We start from the raw sequence: 22206 nt of genomic DNA, 5'->3' as shown, positions 1-22206 counted from the left end.
CGGGGGCAGGCACGCGCGGCGCAGGGCGCGTGCGGCCATGGCAGCAGGCACGACCGGGAGGAGGCCACGGTGGCACACTGGTGCGGGCACGGCGGGAGTGGGTCAAGGCAGAGACGGGGCGCGCGTCCGCCGCGGCGAGCGTGCGCAGGCGTGTGGTGACCGGGAGGGACGGGGATAGAGGAGGGGCGCGTGCTCACTGTGGCCGTAGGGGAGTGGCAGTGGGGCGCGGGGAGGAAGACGGGGACGACCGGCGATGGGGAGGCAGTCCGGTGGGGAGGAGGAAGCAGGCCGGCGGGGTTGCTCCGGCGACGCGGTCGGGCGCTGACGACGACGAGCGACGGCGCTGGGTTGGTGACGAGGCGAGGCCGCGGCTTCAGGCAACGCCGCTCGAGGGAGAGGAGCGGGTGCGAAGGAGTCCAGGAGGGGCGGGACCGGCGCCGGCGAAGACGGTGGGGGCGGGGCGCGCTGGGGTCGCGCAGAGCGAGCGATGGGTGGATCCCTGATCCAGATCGGGGGAAAGTGGGAGGACAAGGGGATAGGGCTAGGGTTTGGTGTGGACCGGGGGTTAAGGGGAGTGGGGTGAGGCCGGATGGGCCAGGTGGGCCGGCCTGGTCCAGGTGGGTCGGTGGACCGTTGGGGGGGGGTTCTTTCTTCTTTTCTGTTCTTTTGTTCTGTTTTCTTTTCTTCTTTCTTTTTTATCCTATTTCCTTTAAGTTTTCTTTTATTTTAGTTTTATAAAATTTAAAAGCGACAACTAATTTGGTGTTATTAAATAGGTCACAGCCCACAAATATTCTGGCACTTTAAATAAAGTGTTTTGCATGTGTTTATTATTTTAAAAGCATTTTAGATAATTGTCTTATTGTTGTTTTAGTTTATTTAGTGCATTTAAGTATTTTATTAGAAGATGATTTCTTCACCAACATTTATTACGGGTTATTTGACACGTTAGGAACAATTTGGTTTTGACTTTTGAAAACTTTAATTGTTTTAATTTTAATTCAGATTTGAATATGGGTCGGTTCTCATCTAATGCGAGATTATCAACAATAATCGAGGTGATGTGGCATGATTACCAGAGGGTTACGGTAGCCTAAATACCCGGGCGTCACAACTATGGAGAGAGCAACGGATTTGTTGGAAATCATACATATAGATGTATGTGGTCCAATGAATGTTGAGGCTCGTGGCGGATATCGTTATTTTCTCACCTTCACAGATGATTTAAGCAGATATGGGTATATCTACTTAATGAAACATAAGTCTGAAACATTTGAAAAGTTTAAAGAATTTTAGAGTGAAGTTGAAAATCATCGTAACAAGAAAATAAAGTTTCTACGATCTGATCGTGGAGGAGAATATTTGAGTTACGAGTTTGGTCTACATTTGAAACAATGCGGAATAGTTTCGCAACTCACGCCACCTGGAACACCACAGCGTAATGGTGTGTCCGAACGTCGTAATCGTACTTTATTAGACATGGTGCGATCTATGATGTCTCTTACTGATTTATCGCTATCGTTTTGGGGTTATGCTTTAGAGATGGCTGCATTCACATTAAATAGGACATCATCGAAATCCGTTGAGACGACGCCTTATGAACTGTGGTTTGGCAAGAAACCAAAGTTGTCGTTTCTAAAAGTTTGGGGCTGCGATGCTTATGTGAAAAAGCTTCAACCTGATAAGTTCGAACCCAAATCGGATAAATGTGTCTTCATAGGATACCCAAAGGAGACTTTTGGGTACACCTTCTATCACAGATCCGAAGGCAAGACTTTTGTTGCTAAATTCGAAGTTTTTCTAGAGAAGGAGTTTCTCTCGAAAGAAGTGAGTGGGAGAAAAGTAGAACTTGATGAGGTAACTGTACCTGCTCCCTTATTGGAACGTAATACATCACAGAAACCGGTTTCTGTGACACCTACACCAATTAGTGAGGAAGCTAATGATAATGATCATGAAACTTCAGATCAAGTTACTACCGAACCTCGTAGATCAACCAGAGTAAGATCCACACAAGAGTGGTACGGTAATCCTGTTATGGAAGTCATGATACTAGATCATGATGAACCTACGAACTATGAAGAAGCGATGGTGAGCCCAGATTCCGCAAAATGGCTAGAAGCCATGAAATCTGAGATGGGATCCATGTATGAGAACAAAGTGTGGACTTTGGTTGACTTGCCTGTTGATCGGCAGGCAATTGAGAATAAATGGATCTTCAAGAAGAAGACTGACGCTCACGGTAATGTTACTGTCTACAAAGCTCACTTGTTGCGAAAGGTTTTCGACAAGTTCAAGGGATTGACTATGATGAGACCTTCTCACCCGTAGCGATGCTTAAGTCTGTCCGAATCATGTTAGCAATTGCCACATTTTATGATTATGAAATTTGGCAAATGGATGTCAAAACTGCATTCCTGAATGGATTTTTGGAAGAAGAGTTGTATATGATGCAACCAGAAGATTTTGTCGATCCAAAGGGAGCTAACAAAGTGTGCAAGCTCCAGCGATCCATTTATGGACTGGTGCAAGCCTCTCGGAGTTGGAATAAACGCTTTGATAGTGTGATCAAAGCATTTGGTTTTATACAGACTTTTGGAGAAGCCTGTATTTACAAGAAAGTGACTGGGAGCTCTGTAGCATTTCTAATATTATATGTGGATGACATATTATTGATTGGAAATGATATATAATTTCTGGATAGCATAAAGGGATACTTGAATAAGAGTTTTCAATGAAAGACCTCGGTGAAGCTGCTTATATATTGGGTCTATAGAGATAGATCAAGACGCTTAATTGGACTTTCACAAAGCACATACCTTGACAAAGTTTTGAAGAAGTTCAAAATGGATCAAGCAAAGAAAGGGTTCTTGCCTGTGTTACAAGGTGTGAAGTTGAGTAAGACTCAATGTCCGACCACTACAGAAGATAGAGAGAAAATGAAAGACGTTCCCTATGCTTCAGCCATAGGCTCTATCATGTATGCAATGCTGTGTACCAGACCTGATGTGTGCCTTGCTATAAGTTTATCAGGGAGGTACCAAAGTAATCTAGGAGTGGATCACTGGACAGCGGTCAAGAACATCCTGAAATACCTAAAAAGGACTAAGGATATGTTTCTCGTTTATGGAGATGACAAAGAGCTCATCGTAAACGGTTACGTTGATGCAAGCTTTGACACTGATCCGGACGATTATAAATCGCAAACCGGATACGTGTTTACATTGAATGGTGGAGCTATCAGTTGGTGCAGTTCTAAACAAAGCGTTGTGGCAGGATCTACGTGTGAAACAGAGTACATAGCTGCTTCAGAAGCAGCAAATGAAGGAGTCTGGATGAAGGAGTTCATATCCGATCTAGGTGTAATACCTAGTGCATCGGGTGCAATGAAAATCTTTTGTGACAATACTGGTGCAATTGCCTTGGCGAAGGAATCCAGATTTCACAAGAGAACCAAGCACATCAAGAGACGCTTCAATTCCATCTGGGATTTAGTCCAGGTGGGAGACATAGAAATTTGCAAGATACATACGGATCTGAATATTGCAGACCCGTTGCCTAAGCCTCTTTCACGAGCAAAATATGATTAGCACCAAGGCTCCTTGGGTGTTAGAACCATTACTGTGTAATCTAGATTATTGACTCTAGTGCAAGTGGGAGACTGAAGGAAATATGCCCTAAAGGCAATAATAAAGTTATTATTTATTTCCTTATATCATGATAAATGTTTATTATTCATGCTAGAATTGTATTAACCGGAAACATAGTATATGTGTGAATACATAGACAAACAGAGTGTCACTAGTATGCCTCTACTTGACTAGCTCATTGATCAAAGATGGTTAAGTTTCCTAACCATTGACTTGGGTTGTCATTTAATTAACGGGGTCACACCATTAGGAGAATGATGTGATTGACTTGACCCATTCCGTTAGCTTAGCACCCGATCATTTAGTATGTTGCTATTGCTTTCTTCATGACTTATACATGTTCCTATGACTATGAGATTATGCAACTCCCATTTATCGGAGGAACACTTTGTGTGCTACCAAACGTCACAACGTAATTGGGTCATTATAAAGGTGCTCTACAGGTGTCTCCGAAGGTACTTGTTGGGTTGGTGTATTTCGAGATTAGGACTTGTCACTACGATTGTCGGAGAGGTATCTCTGGGCCCTCTTGGTAATGCACATCATTTAAGCCTTGCAAGCATTGCAACTGATGAGTTAGTTGCGGGATGATGTATTACGGAACGAGTAAAGAGACTTGCCAGTAACGAGATTGAACTAGGTATTGAGATACCGACGATCGAATCTCGGGCAAGTAACATACCGATGACAAAGGGAACAACGTATGTTGTTATGCGGTCTGACCGATAAAGATCTTCGTAGAATATGTGGGAGCCAATATGAACATCCAGGTTTCTCTATTGGTTATTGACCGGAGACGTGTCTCGGTCATGTCTACATAGTTCTCGAACCCGTAGGGTTCGCACGCTTAATGTTTCGATGACAGTTATATTATGAGTTTATATATTTTGATGTACCGAAGGTTGTTTGGAGTCCCGGATATGATCACAGACATGACAAGGAGTCTCGAAATGGTCGAGACATGAAGATTGATATATTGGAAGCCTATGTTTGGATATCGGAAGTGTTCCGGGTGAAATCGAGATTTTACCGGAGTACCGGGAGGTTACCAGAACCCCCCGGGGACTTAATGGGCCTTAGTGAGCCTTGGTGGAAAGAGAGGAGAGGCGGCCAGGGCATGGGCCGCGCCCCCTCCCCCCTAGTCCGAATAGGACAAGGAGAGGGGGGCGCCCCCCCCTTCCATCTTCTCCTCCACCTCTTTCCCCTCTCTCTCCTAGTCCAACAAGGAAAAGGGGGGAGTCCTACTCCCGGTAGGAGTAGGACTCCTCCTGGCGCGCCCCTCTCCAGGCCGGCCGCACCCCCTTGCTCCTTTATACACGGGGGCAGGGGGCACCCCGTAGACACAACAATTGATCGTTTGATCTTTTAGCCGTGTGCGGTGCCCCCCTCCATCATAGTCCACCTCGATAATACTGTAGCAGTGCTTAGGCGAAGCCCTGTGTCGGTAGAACATCATCATCGTCACCACGCCGTCGTGCTGACGAAACTCTCCCTCAACACTCGGCTGGATCGGAGTTCGAGGGACGTCATCGGGCTGAACGTGTGCTGAACTCGGAGGTGTCGTACGTTCGGTACTTGATCGGTCGGATCGTGAAGACGTACGACTACATCAACCGCCTTGTGCTAACGCTTCCGTTTTCGGTCTACGAGGGTACGTGAACAACACTCTCCCCTCTCGTTGCTATGCATCACCATGATCTTGCGTGTGCGTAGGAAATCTTTTGAAATTACTATGTTCCCCAACAATTGGCTCCTGTACTTGTGAGACCACTATTCATGGTATGCGCTTCGGACCATGAATCTACCATGTTTTGTAAGGTGCCACGCTATGAAATCATCAAAGGCCTGAAAGTTAAGTGGAATCTGCAAAATCCTAGTAGTGTCCACAGGATAAAAGATATCCCGAATTAGTTCCTCAACCCACTGTGTAGTGACCGGATCAATGAGTTCTACCACTCTAGATATCAGTGTATGACCTCAAGGTGTTATAACTCTCCTATCTGGACTCGAAGGAATCCAAGGGTCTCTCCAAATATCAACATTCTCCCGTGATCCGATTCGCCAAATGTATCCTCTTTTGAAAGTATTAAGGCCAGCCACAATACTCTGTCAAGTAAACGACGAACCAGTCTTCGGCCCAGCATGTAAAAGATCAGTGCTCGGAAAGTATTTAGCCTTTAGGACCCGAGCACAGCCTAGTTAGTGTTCGCTTTCCTCGCCTAGCTTGCCCTCGCCCGACATGGTCACCTTGCTCAATTGATCTATTTAGAAGAAAATCAGCAGGTGCTGGTTCAGGAAAATATTTACGCCCTGTTTTCTAAATAAAATTCAAAAAATTCTAAGGTCAAAAATACTTTGAAGATTTTTTAAAATAAAATATAATTTAAAACTGTTCGTGAATTTGAAAATATTCCCCAATTTGGAAAAATGTTCTGTAGTTTGAAAAACGTTCATGGGTTTATTCTTTTTAGTATGTAAAAATCTTCAAAAATTTGTAAAACTTCGTTAATTCAAGAATTGTTCACGAATTTGGAAACATTCGTGAAATCGTAAAAGTTTAAAAAAATTAGGAAAGAGTTCACGAATTTGAAAAGAATCAAATATTTGAAAATGTTCATGATTTTTAAATAATCACTACATTTTTGATGAATTTTAAAAGTTCATGAATTTGGAAAATGTTCACAAATTTGAAAAACATTCACGTTTGGAAAAATAATTACAAATTTGGAAATATTCTCACGAATATTAAAAGAAGTGTTGAGTTTGAAAAATATTTCATGTTTTTATTAAAAGTGAAACAAAGAGAAGGAGAAAAAAGAGTTCATGTCTTTTTTTTTCTCGGATTTGTTCTGTTGTATACTGAATCATTTTTTCATTTCATGTGTTATTTTCGCAGAGGTTTAACCCAAGTGTGGTGACATGTACAATATGTTGTCAACCCTATAAAAATCTGCACGAGCTGCTCAGTTGCTTTTCGATTTGACAAAAAAAATCAACTATAAGTGCCGGTATTATCTTTCATTTTGAACCTTGTCCGATAAAAGTTGTACTAGTAAGTTTCTTGCCTTACGTGAGATCTCCTTTTCAATTAAGCACGTTCGAGGCTATACACTCGTGTTTCATATCTTGCCTGACATGCACGCCACTTTTGATTTGAGAGTATACATGATGCTCTCTGTTAAGTTTGTTAATTTGGGCGTGGTGCTTTGCTTCATGAACCGACCTAGACAGATATTTTTCATCACTTTTGAGCTAACCATTTGTGCTTTTTTTTTTGAAAAACTTCAAAAGGAATAAAGTATTTTGCTTTCTTTTTAGTTTTGTTTCCAACAGGTTCTACTGGAAGACAGCCACCGGGCCACATCAATGAAAATTCATCGATGCAATGATCCATGTCCATTAAAGGAGAAGCCGGGGAGTCGAGGAGGACGACGGGGAGGTCAGCGGGCAGCGTGCCGGCGGTGGAGGATACCGCGAAGGCGACGGACGCGCCGGAGAGGGAGACGAGGCGTGACACCTCGCGGGCGGTGAGGGCCGGGTTGTCCGGGGACACGGCGACGCCGACGGCGAGGAGCGCGAAGTAGAGCACGTGCACGTCGAGCCGCGAGGGGGCGAGGACGAAGGCCACGTCGCCGCGGCCGAGCGGGAGCGGGAGCGCGCGCGAGCGCAGGGCGGCCGCGAGCGCGCGCGCCTGGGAGAGGAACGCCGGGTAGGAGACGGCCTCGCCGGTGGCGGCGTCGAAGAGCGCGGGGTGGGCGGGGAGAGGGGACGGCAGCATCGACAGCGCGAAGGCCGGGAATGTGAGCGGGACGTCCGCCGGCGGCAGCGGCAGCGGCGGGCGGAGGCTGCGGAATGACTTGGTTGTGGCGCAGTAGCCGCTGCGGACGTCTATGGCTCCGCCATGGGCGCTGGACATCTTCGACTGGGAAACTCGTGAGTGGGGCGAGGAGTGAGGGAGGCTGCCGCAATTGACAAGGAAGCCCGCAGCAATAAACGTGGGTTGTTCCACGGATTACTGAGTAGTAGTCGTAATCAAGCCTACGGGATGCTTAGATGTGAGTGAAGTCTGATTTAAACCTTAAGTTTGTAGAGCTCGTTTAAGATGAACTCTCATCTTCAAATTCCTGAATTCCATATCATGTACTTTGTAATTCCGGTCATTTTTAACCTTAAGGTCGTATCCAAACAGACAGGACGTCGGCCTCGGATGCGGTGTTGAGTCCGTGTGCAGGACACTGGCCTTGAAAGCAACGGTCTCGGAGGCGAGAGCGTGCTGGTCGTCGCTCCGGCGTCCCGTCCCCGCCCAGCCGCGCCCGCCGTCCACGAACTCCCGTTCAACCAGAGAATCCATGTTTCGGTACCTAGACAAATTGTGGGACGAACTAGGCCGCCTGGGGCGCGATGACTCTGAGGGCGTCTCCAACGGGACCCTAAGGCTAGTCATAGTGGGAGTAACTTAGGTAATAACATAGCGCACTTTAAGAATTTTTTGCTTATGTGGCATATATTTAATGAGAAGAGAGATGTTTAGAGTAACATAATATGTTACTATAACATAGCGCTTCCCGAAAAAGAATAAGTCTATAAGCTAATAAATAAAGTCATCTATAACACTACTACCATGTTATTTTACATTATAGAGATAGTAACTTAGAGGGTGCTTGGATACGTTTTAGTCCCATGACTAAGAGCATGCTTGGATACGTTTTAGTCCCATGACTAAAAGTAGTGGGACTAAAACTTGCTAGTCTCACCCATGCTTGGATCCAAATACTAAAGAGACTAAAATCTAGTTATTGAGCATTTATTATCCTCCAAACCCTCCAATCCAGAACTAAGAAGAGGAATTAAATGAGGGGAGAGAGAGCTAATACATATTTTAGTAGGTTTCCCATGACTAAAAGATTTTAGCCTCAAGGCTAGTCCTAGCCTCTCTTTAGTCAGGGGTGCTTGGAACTTTGGCCTCTAAAAGAGACTATTTTTAGTCAGACTAAAAATAGTCTCTTGTATCCAAGCACCCTCTAAAAGTAGTGGGACTAAAACATGCTAGCTTCATCCATGCTTGGATCCAAATACTAAAAAGGCTAAAATCAAGTTAATGAGCATTTATTATCCTCCAAACCCTCCAATCCAGAACTCGCCTGTGTTAAAGGAGAGGAGTTAAATGAGTAGAGAGAGGACTAATCCACATTTTAGTAGGGGTACCCCTGACTAAATTTTTTTAGTCTTAAGACTAGTTTTAGCCCCTCTTTAGTCAGGGGTGCTTGAAACTTTAGCCTCTTAAATAGACTATTTTTAGTCAGACTAAAATAAGTCCCTTGGATCCAAGCACCCTCTTAGACTAGTGTCATATGTATGACACTAGTATAAGTTACTTCCCACTATGATCAGCCTAAGAGAGGAAGCTAGGAATCTAATCCTGATAGATCGGCAGTTACCATATTAATTCCCAGCGCACGGTCCGGCATCGACGCCAACTTGGGCACCGAGCGCTCCGCTCTTTTCTCTCTGTACGAGATGGCTGGGCGTTCGTTTCTAATCTGTGGAAAGCCCATTATTAACGCTCGTTATTAGCGCTTGCCATTGGAAGTGTTAGCGCTAGAGACCTTTTACCTTTCTTTATATTTAGTTTTTTTTTCGTTGTAAGCGCCTGTGCAGGCGTCTAGCATTGAACATGCCCTGAGTTGGCCTTGCAGCCGACGCCGGTGGCGCCCCGCTACAGAGAACTCTTTTAGTTGTATTCATAATTTTACAGCTCGCCTAGCATCCATTAATCCATGCAAATAAAAAAAAACATGCATGCATGCAGAGTATGCAATCCGAGCTAAGTTAGCAATCGCAGCGTTTCCCTGCCACATCGTCAAATCCCCTCCTAGAAGAGTGTCAAGGCTATAAACAACCGGGATTACGAAGTACAGGGTATAGACTTCAAGAATTTAAAGATGATGGTTCATCTCCGACAAGCTCTACAAATTCAAGGTTTAAATCAAACTTCACCCTCGTCTAATTAGCCTATTCCCTGAATTTCACCTGAGCATCTCCAGCACCTTCCTCAAAAAATTATGGACCTGAGTCTGTGAGCCTCGCGTGAGCTTGGATGAACAGTAAAACATGAAAGAAAATATATTTTTTCGAAATATCTTTCTTAAAATAAACAATGTTTAGTGTTTTGCATGCATGCAAATTTTTGTAATCAAAATGACATTCATGAAAATCTAGGCAAAAAAGGGGAAAAAATCTAGGCACTCAAACAAAGAAGGTGATGAAGAGAGGAAATGCATACTGAAGCAAAGAAAATGTTTTGTTATGCCACACTTGGTTAAAAACAAGCATCCATCCTGTATGTGGAACTGATGTCATGCAGATGCACATGTTTAGTTGAAGCAATCTGGTGAAAGTATAATCTCTGTGCAATATCGCTTCCAGTGATGAGCAAGAGGCGAGTGTTAATGTGAGTGTTTCTGTAGCACATGAGGTGGACTATTTTGGTATCTGCAAGAATTATCGTGTGTGGGTGAAAGACACGTAACGGAGGGGTGAAACAAATGATTTGGAACAAATTCAATTAATAAAGGACATAAAAGATGACGGGAGGAATGTAAATGTTATTTATGATGCAATGGATAAGTCTTCGAGAGGATGCGGCCGAGGAGATTACACAAGCAACCCAGGGAAAAGCATTGCCAACAGGTCTGCGATGGGCAGTCGGCGCTGCCGGGAACTACGCCGCCACCGCGGTGTTTCTTTCCAGCGGGAGCTGCCCTCTGCTGGAGGGGCAACTGGGCGACGACGCGACGGTGCCATTGGCGATAGGGGGAGAAGGCGAGATAAGGGGAGGAAACAAATGCATATGCTCTTTCCTTATGACGTGACATGTGTAACCCTAACGTCTCATCTCCAAAGCAAACTCTTAGAACCGAAACTAAAAAAGCCCCTTTACGGCAAGGGAAACGTTTGGAGCCGGGGCACCGGCCGAACCACTCGGCCGGTCGCGTCCACGCACGCTTCGCCTCAGCCATCCACCAAGCGACACGTAGGACGCGGGGCCATCCAAATCGTTGCTTTTCTTCAACTTCCCGCAGATCCCACCCCATCCCCGTCTCCCAGCTCCGCGGATCTCGCCCCATCCTCGTCTCCTGCCTCCGTCGTTGCAGCACGCAGCGCCGACCCGCATCTCCTGCCTCCGTCGCTGCAGCGCGTGAGTAACTCGCTGTTGGCCATGGAAGATCGATTCCCCGCCGGCCATGGATGTAGATCTCACTCCGCCACGCTTGCTGCCCCGCTCGCCATTGGATGCAGCAAGGTCGTTTGACCAATCCCATTTTCGTTGGTTGCAACTCCCACGTGCCTCGTGCTTCTGCCTCGCCGACGACGACCCGGGCGGCGATGGACGACACCGGAGGCTTCCGCGGAATCGTCGCACCCCCTCATGTTGCAACCGTTTAAAAAAAAGCTTCATCCCCCTAGATGAAAAGCTTCAACCGGATGTAGAGAAAGCTACAAGCGATCAGCGCCATCGCCGGAAAGCTACAACCGTTGACATGAAATGCTACAACCTTTGATTAAAAAAGCTTCAACCGAAATGACACAAAAAGGCTTGACCAAGTGCTGCTAAAAAAAAATAGCTACAACTTTTGGTAGAAAAGCTTCAACGATTGTTGGAAAAAGCTCCAACCATTGAGAGAGAAAGCTACAACTAGACACTATGAAAATAAGAAAGCTTCAACCAGCGACGGCTGGAGGTGGAAGAAGATGATAAAATGCTGCAGTTTTGCTACATGCTTCAACCGGCATAGATTTTTGCTACAACTGGCATAGCATTTTTGCTACAACTAGCATCACGTTTTGCTACAACACACAGCCGGCGTGGCGGTTTTGCTACAACTAGCATCGTTTTTTGCTACAACCGACATAATGTTTTGCTACATCAATCACGGTCGAGCTACGACCCGCGACGACGACGGCGGCTTTTTGTTACAACTGTCATAGGTATTTGCTACGTCCGGCAACGGGTTTTGTTACATCCGTTCATTTTTTTAGAATGCAAATGTTTGCTACCTGCAACGGTGAGCTACAACCAGCGACAATGGCGACCTTTCTGTTGCAACCGTGTCTCCATTTTGCTACGACCAACAACGAAAAATGCTACAACGGCCAATTATATTTGCTGGAATCAGTCAATCGCCAGCGAGGCGGAGCTGCATCCATGGCGTGCGCGGGCGGGATCCATCCATGGCGAGCGCGGACGGCGAAGCTGCATCCATGGCGAGCGCGGCCAACGGAGCTGCATCCATGGCGAGCGCGGCCAGCGGAGCTGCATCCATGGCGAGCGCAGATCTCCGGCGAGGCGGGCGGCGGAGCTACATCCATGGCGAGCGCGGTTCTTGGGCAAACACGGAAGGCCGGCGAGGGCGCCCACCGGCGACGAGGGCGCCGCGGCGGTGCTTCAAGCTCGGCCTTTTTCTCGCAAGGTATAGTGTGGTCTCCACGGCGCTCGGGCTGTTGCTTTTTTTTAAAAAAAAAATGACTCGTGAGGAGGAAGAAACGAGGGATAGATCTGACGGTCTTTAATCGCTGAATCGGGCGGCCAGGCCTGGACCGGCCCAACTGTTGGGCCGGTGCGCCGGCGCCTAGCGTCGCCCTTACGGCAACGGCCTTACGCATCACACATACCAATCCTTTTCCCTCCATGAACAGAAAATAAATAAAAGAGCCTCGACATATGATATGATTATCTCAAATGTGGCATGCAGAAACTGATCAACTAGATCCACGCCAACACCAGAGTGCTCTGCTTGGCCAGTTCGCGTTCCACTCCAACACTCCTGCACTGCATCCACCAATCTGAAAGCCTTCCTTTCCATTTATTCCGCGGCTTATCCCTAGCTATCCTCCAAAAGTTCATGGCTTCCTTCCCGCCACAGCTCACCTCCGTCCCATCCCATCATCTCGCCGCCATCCACCATGCAAAACCGTAACCAACTCAACTGAAGCCTCTCGATCACCCCTCCAACGTCTATATAAGCCGCGCTTCGCTCTGTATTTCTTACACCGGTCTCAGTCTCACACATACAGTAGGTTGTAAGCCAGAGCGACGGTCAGGATGTGGAGGTCCATCTTGCTCGCGGCGGCGGTCGCGCTGGCGCTGGCGCCGGCGCCGGCGCTGGGGATCCCGTTCAGGGAGGAAGACCTGGCCTCGGAGGAGAGCTTGCGGGGGCTCTACGAGAGGTGGAGGAGCCACTACACGGTGTCGCGGGGGAGCCTCGGCGCCGACGCGGAGGAGCGCCGGTTCAACGTGTTCAAGGAGAACGCGCGGTACGTCCACGAGGGCAACAAGAAGGACAGGCCCTTCAGGCTGGCGCTCAACAAGTTCGCCGACATGACCACGGACGAGTTCCGGCGTACGTACGCCGGGTCCAGGGTGCGGCACCACCTCTCCCTCAGCGGCGGCCGCCGGGGCGACGGCAGCTTCAGGTACGGAGACGCCAACAACCTGCCGTCGGCGGTGGACTGGCGGCAGAAGGGCGCCGTCACCGGCATCAAGGACCAAGGGCAGTGCGGTACGTGCATACACTCATGAGTTTCTTTCTTTTCGGCCGTTGGATGTGTCAAAAACTATGTGATTCATTCTGCTGTGGGAGGCCATAAACTGTTCAAATAAGGGAGCTGCTGGGCGTTCTCGACGATCGTGGCGGTGGAGGGCATCAACAAGATCAGGACGGGGAAGCTGGTGTCGCTGTCGGAGCAGGAGCTCATGGACTGCGACAACGTCAACAACCAGGGCTGCGACGGCGGCCTCATGGACTACGCCTTCCAGTTCATCCACAAGAACGGGATCACCACCGAGTCCAACTACCCGTACCAAGGCGAGCAGGGCAGCTGCGACCAGGCAAAGGTGAGTGACAATAATCCCCGGCTTCCGGCCGTTAGCCGAGAATCTTGTCTCAAAATTTTAAAAATCGCATGCCAAATGTTGCAGGAAAAGGCTCATGCCGTGACGATCGACGGCTACGAGGACGTCCCCGCCAACGACGAGTCCGCTCTACAGAAAGCCGTCGCCAGCCAGCCCGTGTCCGTGGCAATAGACGCCAGCGGCAACGACTTCCAGTTCTACTCAGAGGTACGTGATCCGATCCAACTCCGTGCAGTTGATACACAATCACAAATGCCTTGTTCTTGTCTATGCTATGTTCAGTGATGAGTGACAACTCTGATCACCCTCAACGAACGCAGGGCGTCTTCACCGGAGAATGCAGCACGGATCTCGACCACGGCGTCGCCGCCGTCGGGTACGGCACTACCAGGGATGGCACCAAATACTGGATCGTCAAGAACTCGTGGGGAGAGGACTGGGGTGAGAAAGGCTACATCAGGATGCAGCGCGGGGTGTCGCAGGCAGAGGGGCAGTGTGGCATCGCCATGCAGGCGTCTTACCCAACGAAGTCGGCACCACATGCTAGCACAGTCAGGGACGGGTCTCATACGGATGAGCTCTAGATGACATGCATACATGCGATCATTCCGAGTGCGAGCTCTGCGTTGAGGAGAACTGGATCTCCCACTGTTGTGTTATTTACTTTATGCAAGATGTTACCATACGAATGTAATAAGCGTAAGCAAAGGGCATTATAGCAAAAGAATTGCAACTAATTTGTCAAATGAATTCAATGAAATTCAAGATTGGGTTGTATTCAGATATTTCCCTGAACCAACACCTGCTGGTTTTCCCCTGAATAGATCGATTGAGCAAGGTGACCATGTCGGGCGAGGGCGAGCTAGGAGATGAAAGCGAATAGTACTAAGAGCATCTTCAACAAACGCCGGTCGCGCCGCGCGCAAAAAATATATATGCCGCGCGCGCATCGCCTGGTTTGGCACGGCGCGCAGTGCTGGCTCCAGCAGCCGCGCTAAAATGCAGAGCGCACGTGCCGCTCCAGCAGCGCGTAAAAATGCAGCGCGCGTGATTCGCACAAACAACATATGCATTCGAAAACAGAAGCAAAAAGATCAAAACAAACAAAAATAAATAGTTCAATTTCGTTTATTACAACTTAAACAAACAGTTTATCGTTCAATACAATAAATAGTGCAATTAAACACAACAAATAGTTCAATAATACAATAACGAACGCACAAATCATGATGCTCTTTGTCGTCCATTCCATGCTCACCACTCCTCAATGAGATCCTTCTGAAGATCATTATGCGCTGCGGGACGTCGAATGGCATGATAGGAGGCAACAAAACGGGCAACTCTTTCAGCCCTCCGTCGCACTCGCACGTGATATCCCAAGAGCTCATACTGAGAGTAGTCTACATCTTGACCACGCTCATTCTCGATTGTAACGCCCGGATAATTATGCTACAGTAAAACTCTCCTAATGATGCCATGTCATCTGTGATTACTGTTGCTAAACTTTCGTTAGTTCAAATCGATTCAAAAATCAATTCAAAAAAATGGCAAACAACAAAAGTTTTTAAAAGTTGAAACAAAAATGTTCGGTTAGTGCCAAATATTGCACTGGTATTTATGGTATAGTAAACACAATTTTACAATATACTTAAATGCCCTAAATTAAATAAAACAGAAAAAGAAAATAAATAAAAGAAAGAAATTACAAAAAACAAAAAAGGAAGCCCCCCTGACCAGGCGGCCCAGCTCACAGGCCGGCCGGCCCACCTGGCCCATAGCCATCAGCCGGCCCAACCCCCCTGCCTCGTCTCCCTTCTCTGTTCCCCCGACCTGGGTCGGAACAGGGGCGAGTCCCCGCCCGACCGCCTCGCCGGCACCGACGCCGGGAGGAGATAAGGCCGCCACGCCCTCGCCTCCTCGATCCCTCCTCCCACTCGCCCCGCTCTCTCCCTCGGTTCATGTGCCCTCCCACCAGATCCTCCTCGCCCAGATCCACCACGGCCACCACCGCAGTTGCCATGGCCGACACCGTCAACGCGCTCTCCGCCGTCCCCTTCACGTAGGACCGCGCCAAGGGCTCCGTCGCCAACCTCTCCTTCGCCCACGACCAGCCCTTCGAGCTCGGCGCCCCTGCATCGACTCCGACGCTAGCTTCTTCTTCCTCGGCAGCCACCGGCGTTCCTCTGCGATTCCGGCGCCCTGCTGCTCCTAACCATCCAACGAGCCACCGTGTGCTCCTACGTAAGCTCCCCGACCTTTCCCCTATGCCAGTGCCGTCGATCTCACCCCCTAGTTGCCATCGCCATTGGTGCTACCCCGCCGCCATGGTGAAGCTCGTCACAGTGGCCACCATTGCCGCAGCTCGCGTCCGAGCTCGTCGTCGAGCTCGTGAGGTTCCCAAGAGCCCAACGCGCGCGCGCGCGAGCCTTCCCGTGCCACCTAGCGCCATGCTCGTCGAGAACCCGAACGCGTCGTCGCACGCGCTCGTCGCCGGCACCCGTCCGGTGACCCTTTTGGTCCCTGGCTTGTGCAGTTGTGCTCGCATGCGCACGTAGGCCTCGCCCCGCCCTTCTGTTTGCCAAATAGCGCGCCGCATCGCCCATCCCTCTCACGACCGAACTCCGGCGTCCGCCTCTCTGTTCGCCGTCGCCGCTCCGGTGTGTCTCCGGCCACACCACTGTCACCACTAGATGCGGCTCACTGCACTCGTTCGAACGCCACCTCCCGCGCTCGAAACAGACCACCACCGCGGATTTCCGGCCACCTCCTGAGCCGCGCCACCGCGTTTTGCCTCGTCGGCGTCATTCCGGCGCCGTCCGCCGACGTGGCTAGGCGGGCCCCACCCCTAGGTCGCTGCCTGTGGGCCTGGGGGCCCCAACTGGCCATGTTGACCGAAGTCAACTTCGCTGACGTGGCAGCTACTGCCACTGACATGCGGGCCCCATGCCATAAAACAAATAAAAACAAATATATAAACTGCTAATTAATCAAGTTAATTAACTAAAACCTAATTAGACACTGACTGCTAGGGCCCACCCACTAATTAACCTATTTAGTTAGTCTAAACCCTCCTATTATTGCCCCCTGACAATGACATGTGGGTCCCACTGGACACACCTGTCTGGTTTGACTGGTCAACCGACCAGTTGACCTGCTGACATCACTCTGATGTCATGCCTGCGTCATCATTCACTGTTTTGGATAATCTTAGAATTAAATAACTAATTAAAATCAGAAAATGATTTAAATCTTTAAAAAATCATATCTTTTAATCCGTAACTCGGATGAAAATACTTTATACATGAAAGTTGCTCAGAACGACGAGACGAATCCGGTTACATAGCCCATTCGTCCGCCACGCATCCCTAGCATAGCGAACACGCAACTTTCCACCTCCGATTCATCTGTCTGAAAATGCAAAACACCGGGGATATTTTCCCGGATGTTTCCCCCCTTCACCGGTATCACCTCATACCGCGTTAGGGCACCCCTAGCACCGCTACTTGCCATGTCATGCATCGCCATGCATTTGTTTGCATTATATTTATTGTTTCTTCCCCCTCTTCTCTCGCTAGACACCGAGACCGACGCCGCTGCTACCCAGTACGACTACGGAGTTGACGACCCCTCTCTCTTGCCAGAGCAACCAGGCAAGCCCCCCCTTGATCACCAGATATCGCCTACTCTACTCTCTATACTTCTTGCATTAGAGTAGTGTAGCATGTTACTGCTTTCCGTTAATCCTATCCTAATGCATAGCCTGTCCTTGCTACTACTGTTGTTACCTTTACCTGCAATCCTAATGCTTAGTATAGGATGCTAGTTTATCATCAGTGGCCCTACATTCTTGTCCGTCTGCCATGCTATACTATCGGGCCGTGATCACTCGGGAGGTGATCACGGGTATTTGCTATATACTTTATACATGATACATGTGATGACTAAAAGACGGGTCGGCTCGTAGGAGTAGCCGCGAGTGGGTCTTTGTGGCGAAGCGACAGGGTAGGTTGAGACCACCTAGGAGAGAGGTGGGCCTGTCCCTGGTCGGCGTTCGCGGTTATTTCAAGATAACATGTTTAACGAGATCTTGGTATTTGATCTGAGTTTGGCCACTGGCCTATACGCACTAACCATCTACGCGGGGACAGTTATGAGCACTCGACGTCGTGGTATCAGCCGAAGCCTTCATGACGTCAGCGACTGAGTGGTGCGCGCCGAGTTGGACTGGAATGCCTACTCTTGTATAAGGGAGGCTAGGTCTGCTCACCGGCCGCGTTCGCAACGTGCAGGTGTGCAAAGGGCGATGGGCCCAGACCCCTGCGCCATAGGATTTAGACCGGCGTGCTGACCTCTCTGTTGTGCCTAGGTAGGGCTGCGACGTGTTGATCTTCCGAGGCCGGGCATGACCCAGGAAAGTGTGTCCGGCCAAATGGGATCGAGCGTGTTGGGTTATGTGGTGCACCCCTGCAGGGAAGTTAATCTATTTGAATAGATGTGATCTTCGGTAACAGGACGACTTGGAGTTGTACCTTGACCTTATGACAACTAGAATCGGATACTTAATAAAACACACCCTTCCAAGTGCCAGATACAACCCGGTGATCGCTCTCTCATAGGGCGACGAGGGGAGGATCATCGGTTAGGGTTATGCTATGCGATGTTACTTGGTGAACTTACCATCTACTCTCTTCTCCTACTGCAAGATGGAGGTTACCAGAAGCGTAGTCTTTGATAGGACTAGCTATCCCCCTCTTATTCCGGCATTCTGCAGTTCAGTTCACATATGATAGCCTTTTCCATTTGATACCAATGCATACATATGCAGTGTAGCTCCTTGCTTGCGAGTACTTTGGATGAGTACTCACGGTTGCTTTGCTCCCCCTTTTCCCCCTTTCTATTCTCGATTATTGTGACCAGACATTGGAGCCTAGGAGCCAGACGCCACCGTCGACGAAGACTACTACTACTCAGGAGGTGCCTACTACTACGTGCAGCCCGCTGACGATGACCAGGAGTAGTTTAGGTGGATCCCAGGCAGGAGGCCTGCGCCTCTTTCGATCTGTATCTCAGTTTGTGCTAGCCTTCTTAAGGCAAACTTGTTTAACTTATGTCTGTACTCAGATATTGTTGCTTTCGCTGACTCGTCTATGATCGAGCTCTTGTATTCAAGCCCTCGAGGCCCCTGGCTTGTAATATGATGCTTGTATGACTTATTTTATTTGTAGAGTTGTGTTGTGATATCTTCCCGTGAGTCCCTGATCTTGATCGTACACGTTTGCGTGTATGATTAGTGTACGATTGAATCGGGGACGTCGCAAGTTGGTATCAGAGCCGACTGCCTATAGGAATCCCCCTTCCACACTCCTTGGCTGAAGTTGAGTCTAGACATTACAAAAACTTTTACTAACATGGTTGTGTGCCTTACGGGCCCACGTTTCCATCTGGGTGGTATTAGGATCTTTTACTCCTCGATCCTTACTCTGGGACTCTGAACTCTCTCCTACTCGGGTTAAACGATTTTACTAACTCTAATATTAGGATCCCGTGATCACGTTCACCCCAAAGTTGGATAAGCCCTAGTTATTCTTTAGAGTAGTATTTGAACATTATCCACATTGTCATTTGACTCCTGTGAAAACATCTTTGTTTTTAGATGGAACCCACGAGGCAGGTCATGCGCCACACGACGGCCATTGGTGCCTCAGGATCACCTGCTATATTGGTTGAGATGATGACCTATCTGGGTTATCGCTGGTACCCTGAGTACACCGTCTATGAGGAGTATCAGGACTTCAACCAGGAGCAGTACCGTGCCATCGTCCACCTCTACTCTCGGGAGTATGACTCCACTACCGTGCTGCACACTGCTCATGGTGTTGGAGTGACTATCGATATGGCGGTCCACGATGCTGCTTATGCTGCTCTGACACGTCTTCGTGGAGAGTATCAGAAGTTGGACACCTCCCCCTTCAGGCACATTGCTATCGCATCCGATGTTGGTGCGGAGGGTTACTACACTGCGGCCTACTCCACTGTCACCCGAGAGCCCTTCTACCATCAGAACCTGGTTCTACATGCTGATGGGCTGGATAGAGCTAACCGAGCTCTTTGCCACGAGTTGTACACCACCCGTCAGCACCTGTATTGTGCTCTGACGCTGTTGCACCCCTCTGTCTGATCTGGTGATCTGTCGCGTTATGCAATCTACCCTGCTAGGACCGTGATGCCCCAGGGCGTCGGCTGGCCAGATGTGGGAGGCTACTCTCCCGCGCTTGGTCCTCTCCTGCCACCTGCGCATCGAGTTCCGCACCAGAGTATCCGCGGACCCCAGGCTACTCGCGTGGAGGTCTTCCCTTCGCGTCACTACCAGCTGTCGGGCTACACCTACCTCCGCAGTACCGCGTGGGACTGATGTAGACTTGCTTGTTAGTGTTAGATGCATTCGCCGCGAGCCTGCGTGCCGCCTATCATGTCTTAGTCTGTGTACTAAACTCTATGCATGATCTCTTTTGTAAGATATGTCAACTACTATGTACTATCTATCGTGCTGCTTTCGTTGTGCATGTTTCATCATGAATGATTCTTGTCTTTGCAAATTTCTCAATGCTGAACTACCCCTGTTATATATTAGCAGGATGGTTAGACTAGGTGGTCGTGGTCGTGGTGGCAACGCCCCACCACCGCCTGAGTACATGGCTGAGATGATGCAACAGTTTGAGCTGAATCGCTAGTTCATGGAGAATATTATGGCTCAGTTTCCTCGCCCCAATATGAACCAGCAGCCAACCCAAGTGACTCTGCAAGATTTCATGCGCCTCAACCCAACCATGTACCGCAGCTCAACTCAGCCTCTGGATGCTGATGACTGGCTCCGTGACATCACCTATGAGATGGAGTCTGCTGATGTAGCCCCTGCCAGCTATGTCACCTTTGCTTCCTTCTTCTTGAAAGGACCCGCAGCTCAATGGTGGGACAGCCACAGGCGTACTCTGCCAGCTGGAACAATCATCACCTGGCCAGACTTCCAAGCTGCCTTCCGTGCTCGCTTCATTCCTCAGGGAGTCATGGACCGGAAGAAGCATGAGTTCCGCAACCTCACCCAAGGCAACAAAACTGTGGAAGCTTATCAACGGAAGTTTCTGGACTTGTCCCGCTATGCTGAAGAGGACATTGCAACTGATGCACGCAGATAGGAGAAGTTCCATGATGGCCTTCAAGCTAACATCAAGCTCGCACTTCTAGTGCATGACTTTGCTGATTTCGCCACCCTGGTGAATAAGGCCATCAATGTTGAAACTGGTCTACAGGAATACCAGGGCTCTCACAGGCGCAACCGTGACACGGGCTCATCTTCGGGCCCGTCCTCGCAGAAGCTTAAGATATGGATTCCCAACAGCATGCACCAGCCAACTGCACCTGCCCCAAGGCAGTCCTATGCTGCACCTCGTCTGCCTGCGCCACCAACTAGGCAGCCAAGACTGCCAGCTCCACCACCACAAGCTCTTGTTCCCACTCCCAATAATGGTCTGTGCTTCAGGTGTGGTCAACCAGGACACCGTGCTAGGGAATGCAACCAGAACCAAAATCAACTGGCCCTCCCAGCAACTGGTCGTGGAAGCAACCAGCCCCACAATAACAATGCCAAGTCTTATGGTCGTGTTCATGCCAACCAAGTTGATCTCAATGAAGTTCTAGACCAGCCTGCTACCGTGATGGGTACACTCCTCGTAAATTCAGTACCAGCATCTATTTTATTTGATATAGGAGCATCACACTCATTTATATCAGCTGAGTTTGCATTCATGCATGGCATTAAATACGAAGAGATGAACACAGCGATTGTGGTACACACTCCTGCGGGCCAGTGTCAAACCTCTATGGTTAGTCACAACGTTCCCGTTGAAATTGAAGGACTGGATTTCCTTGCCTCTCCCATCGTACTGAAGTCCTGTAGCATCGACCTCATTCCGGGAATGGATTGGTTGAAAGCGCATACTTCTTCTATAGTTTGCACCACTAAGGTCGTCCATCTGCTACACCCTTCTGATGAAGTAATTGCTTACCAAGCTCATCTAGTTCAGAACGCCGAGGCACGTCTTTATGCCTTGAATGGGTTGAACGCTGCACCACTCGAGGGCATTGAAAACATTCCCGTCGTTCGTAAATTCCAAGACGTCTTCCTAGAAGAACTTTCAGGGATTCCCCCTGCTAGAGCTATCGAATTCATCATCGACTTGAAACCCGGCACCACCCCTATAGCTAAACGACCCTACAAGATGCCGCCGCATGAACTCATTGAGCTTAAGGAGGAAATCGACAAATCTCTTGTCAAAGGTTTCGTTCGCCCAAGTTGCTCTCCTTGGGGAGCACATTCTCTCTTAGTTAAGAAGAAGGATGGGACAAACCGATTAGTCCAAGACTACCGTCCTATAAACCAAGCTACCATTCAGAATAAATATCCTCTTCCTCGGATCAATGATCTTTATGATCAACTGGCTGGCTCATCAGTGTTCTCCAAACTCTACTTGATGTTGGATTACCACCAGATCCGTGTTCGTGAAGAGGATATCCCAAAAACCGCCTTCGTGACTCGGTATGGATCATACGAGTACACCGTCATGTCATTCGGCTTAACGAATGCTC

The 22206-nt window shown here is 48.9% G+C and overlaps 1 protein-coding gene across 2 annotated transcripts; it reads left to right on the top strand.

Moving 5' to 3' along the window:
• The first annotated feature begins 12714 nt into the window (after positions 1 to 12714).
• Positions 12715 to 14340, top strand: LOC119289105 (vignain-like). Of its 2 annotated transcripts, XM_037568525.1 has the most exons (4): positions 12715 to 13210; positions 13313 to 13545; positions 13630 to 13770; positions 13884 to 14340. In XM_037568525.1, the coding sequence occupies exons 1-4, from the start codon at positions 12754 to 12756 to the stop codon at positions 14145 to 14147; spliced, it is 1095 nt and encodes a 364-aa protein (XP_037424422.1). In that variant the 5' UTR covers positions 12715 to 12753; the 3' UTR covers positions 14148 to 14340. The 2 variants fall into 2 exon arrangements, with proteins under 2 accessions (XP_037424422.1, XP_037424421.1); XM_037568524.1 differs by having other exon boundaries at positions 13313 to 13770.
• The last annotated feature ends 7866 nt before the right edge of the window (positions 14341 to 22206 follow it).

The sequence above is a fragment of the Triticum dicoccoides genome, chromosome 4A (assembly GCF_002162155.2).
Source record: "Triticum dicoccoides isolate Atlit2015 ecotype Zavitan chromosome 4A, WEW_v2.0, whole genome shotgun sequence".
Classification (NCBI taxonomy): Eukaryota; Viridiplantae; Streptophyta; class Magnoliopsida; order Poales; family Poaceae; genus Triticum; species Triticum dicoccoides.
The sequence above is the reverse complement of the archived record's forward strand: the minus strand, read 5'-3'. Positions and strand labels throughout refer to the sequence as shown.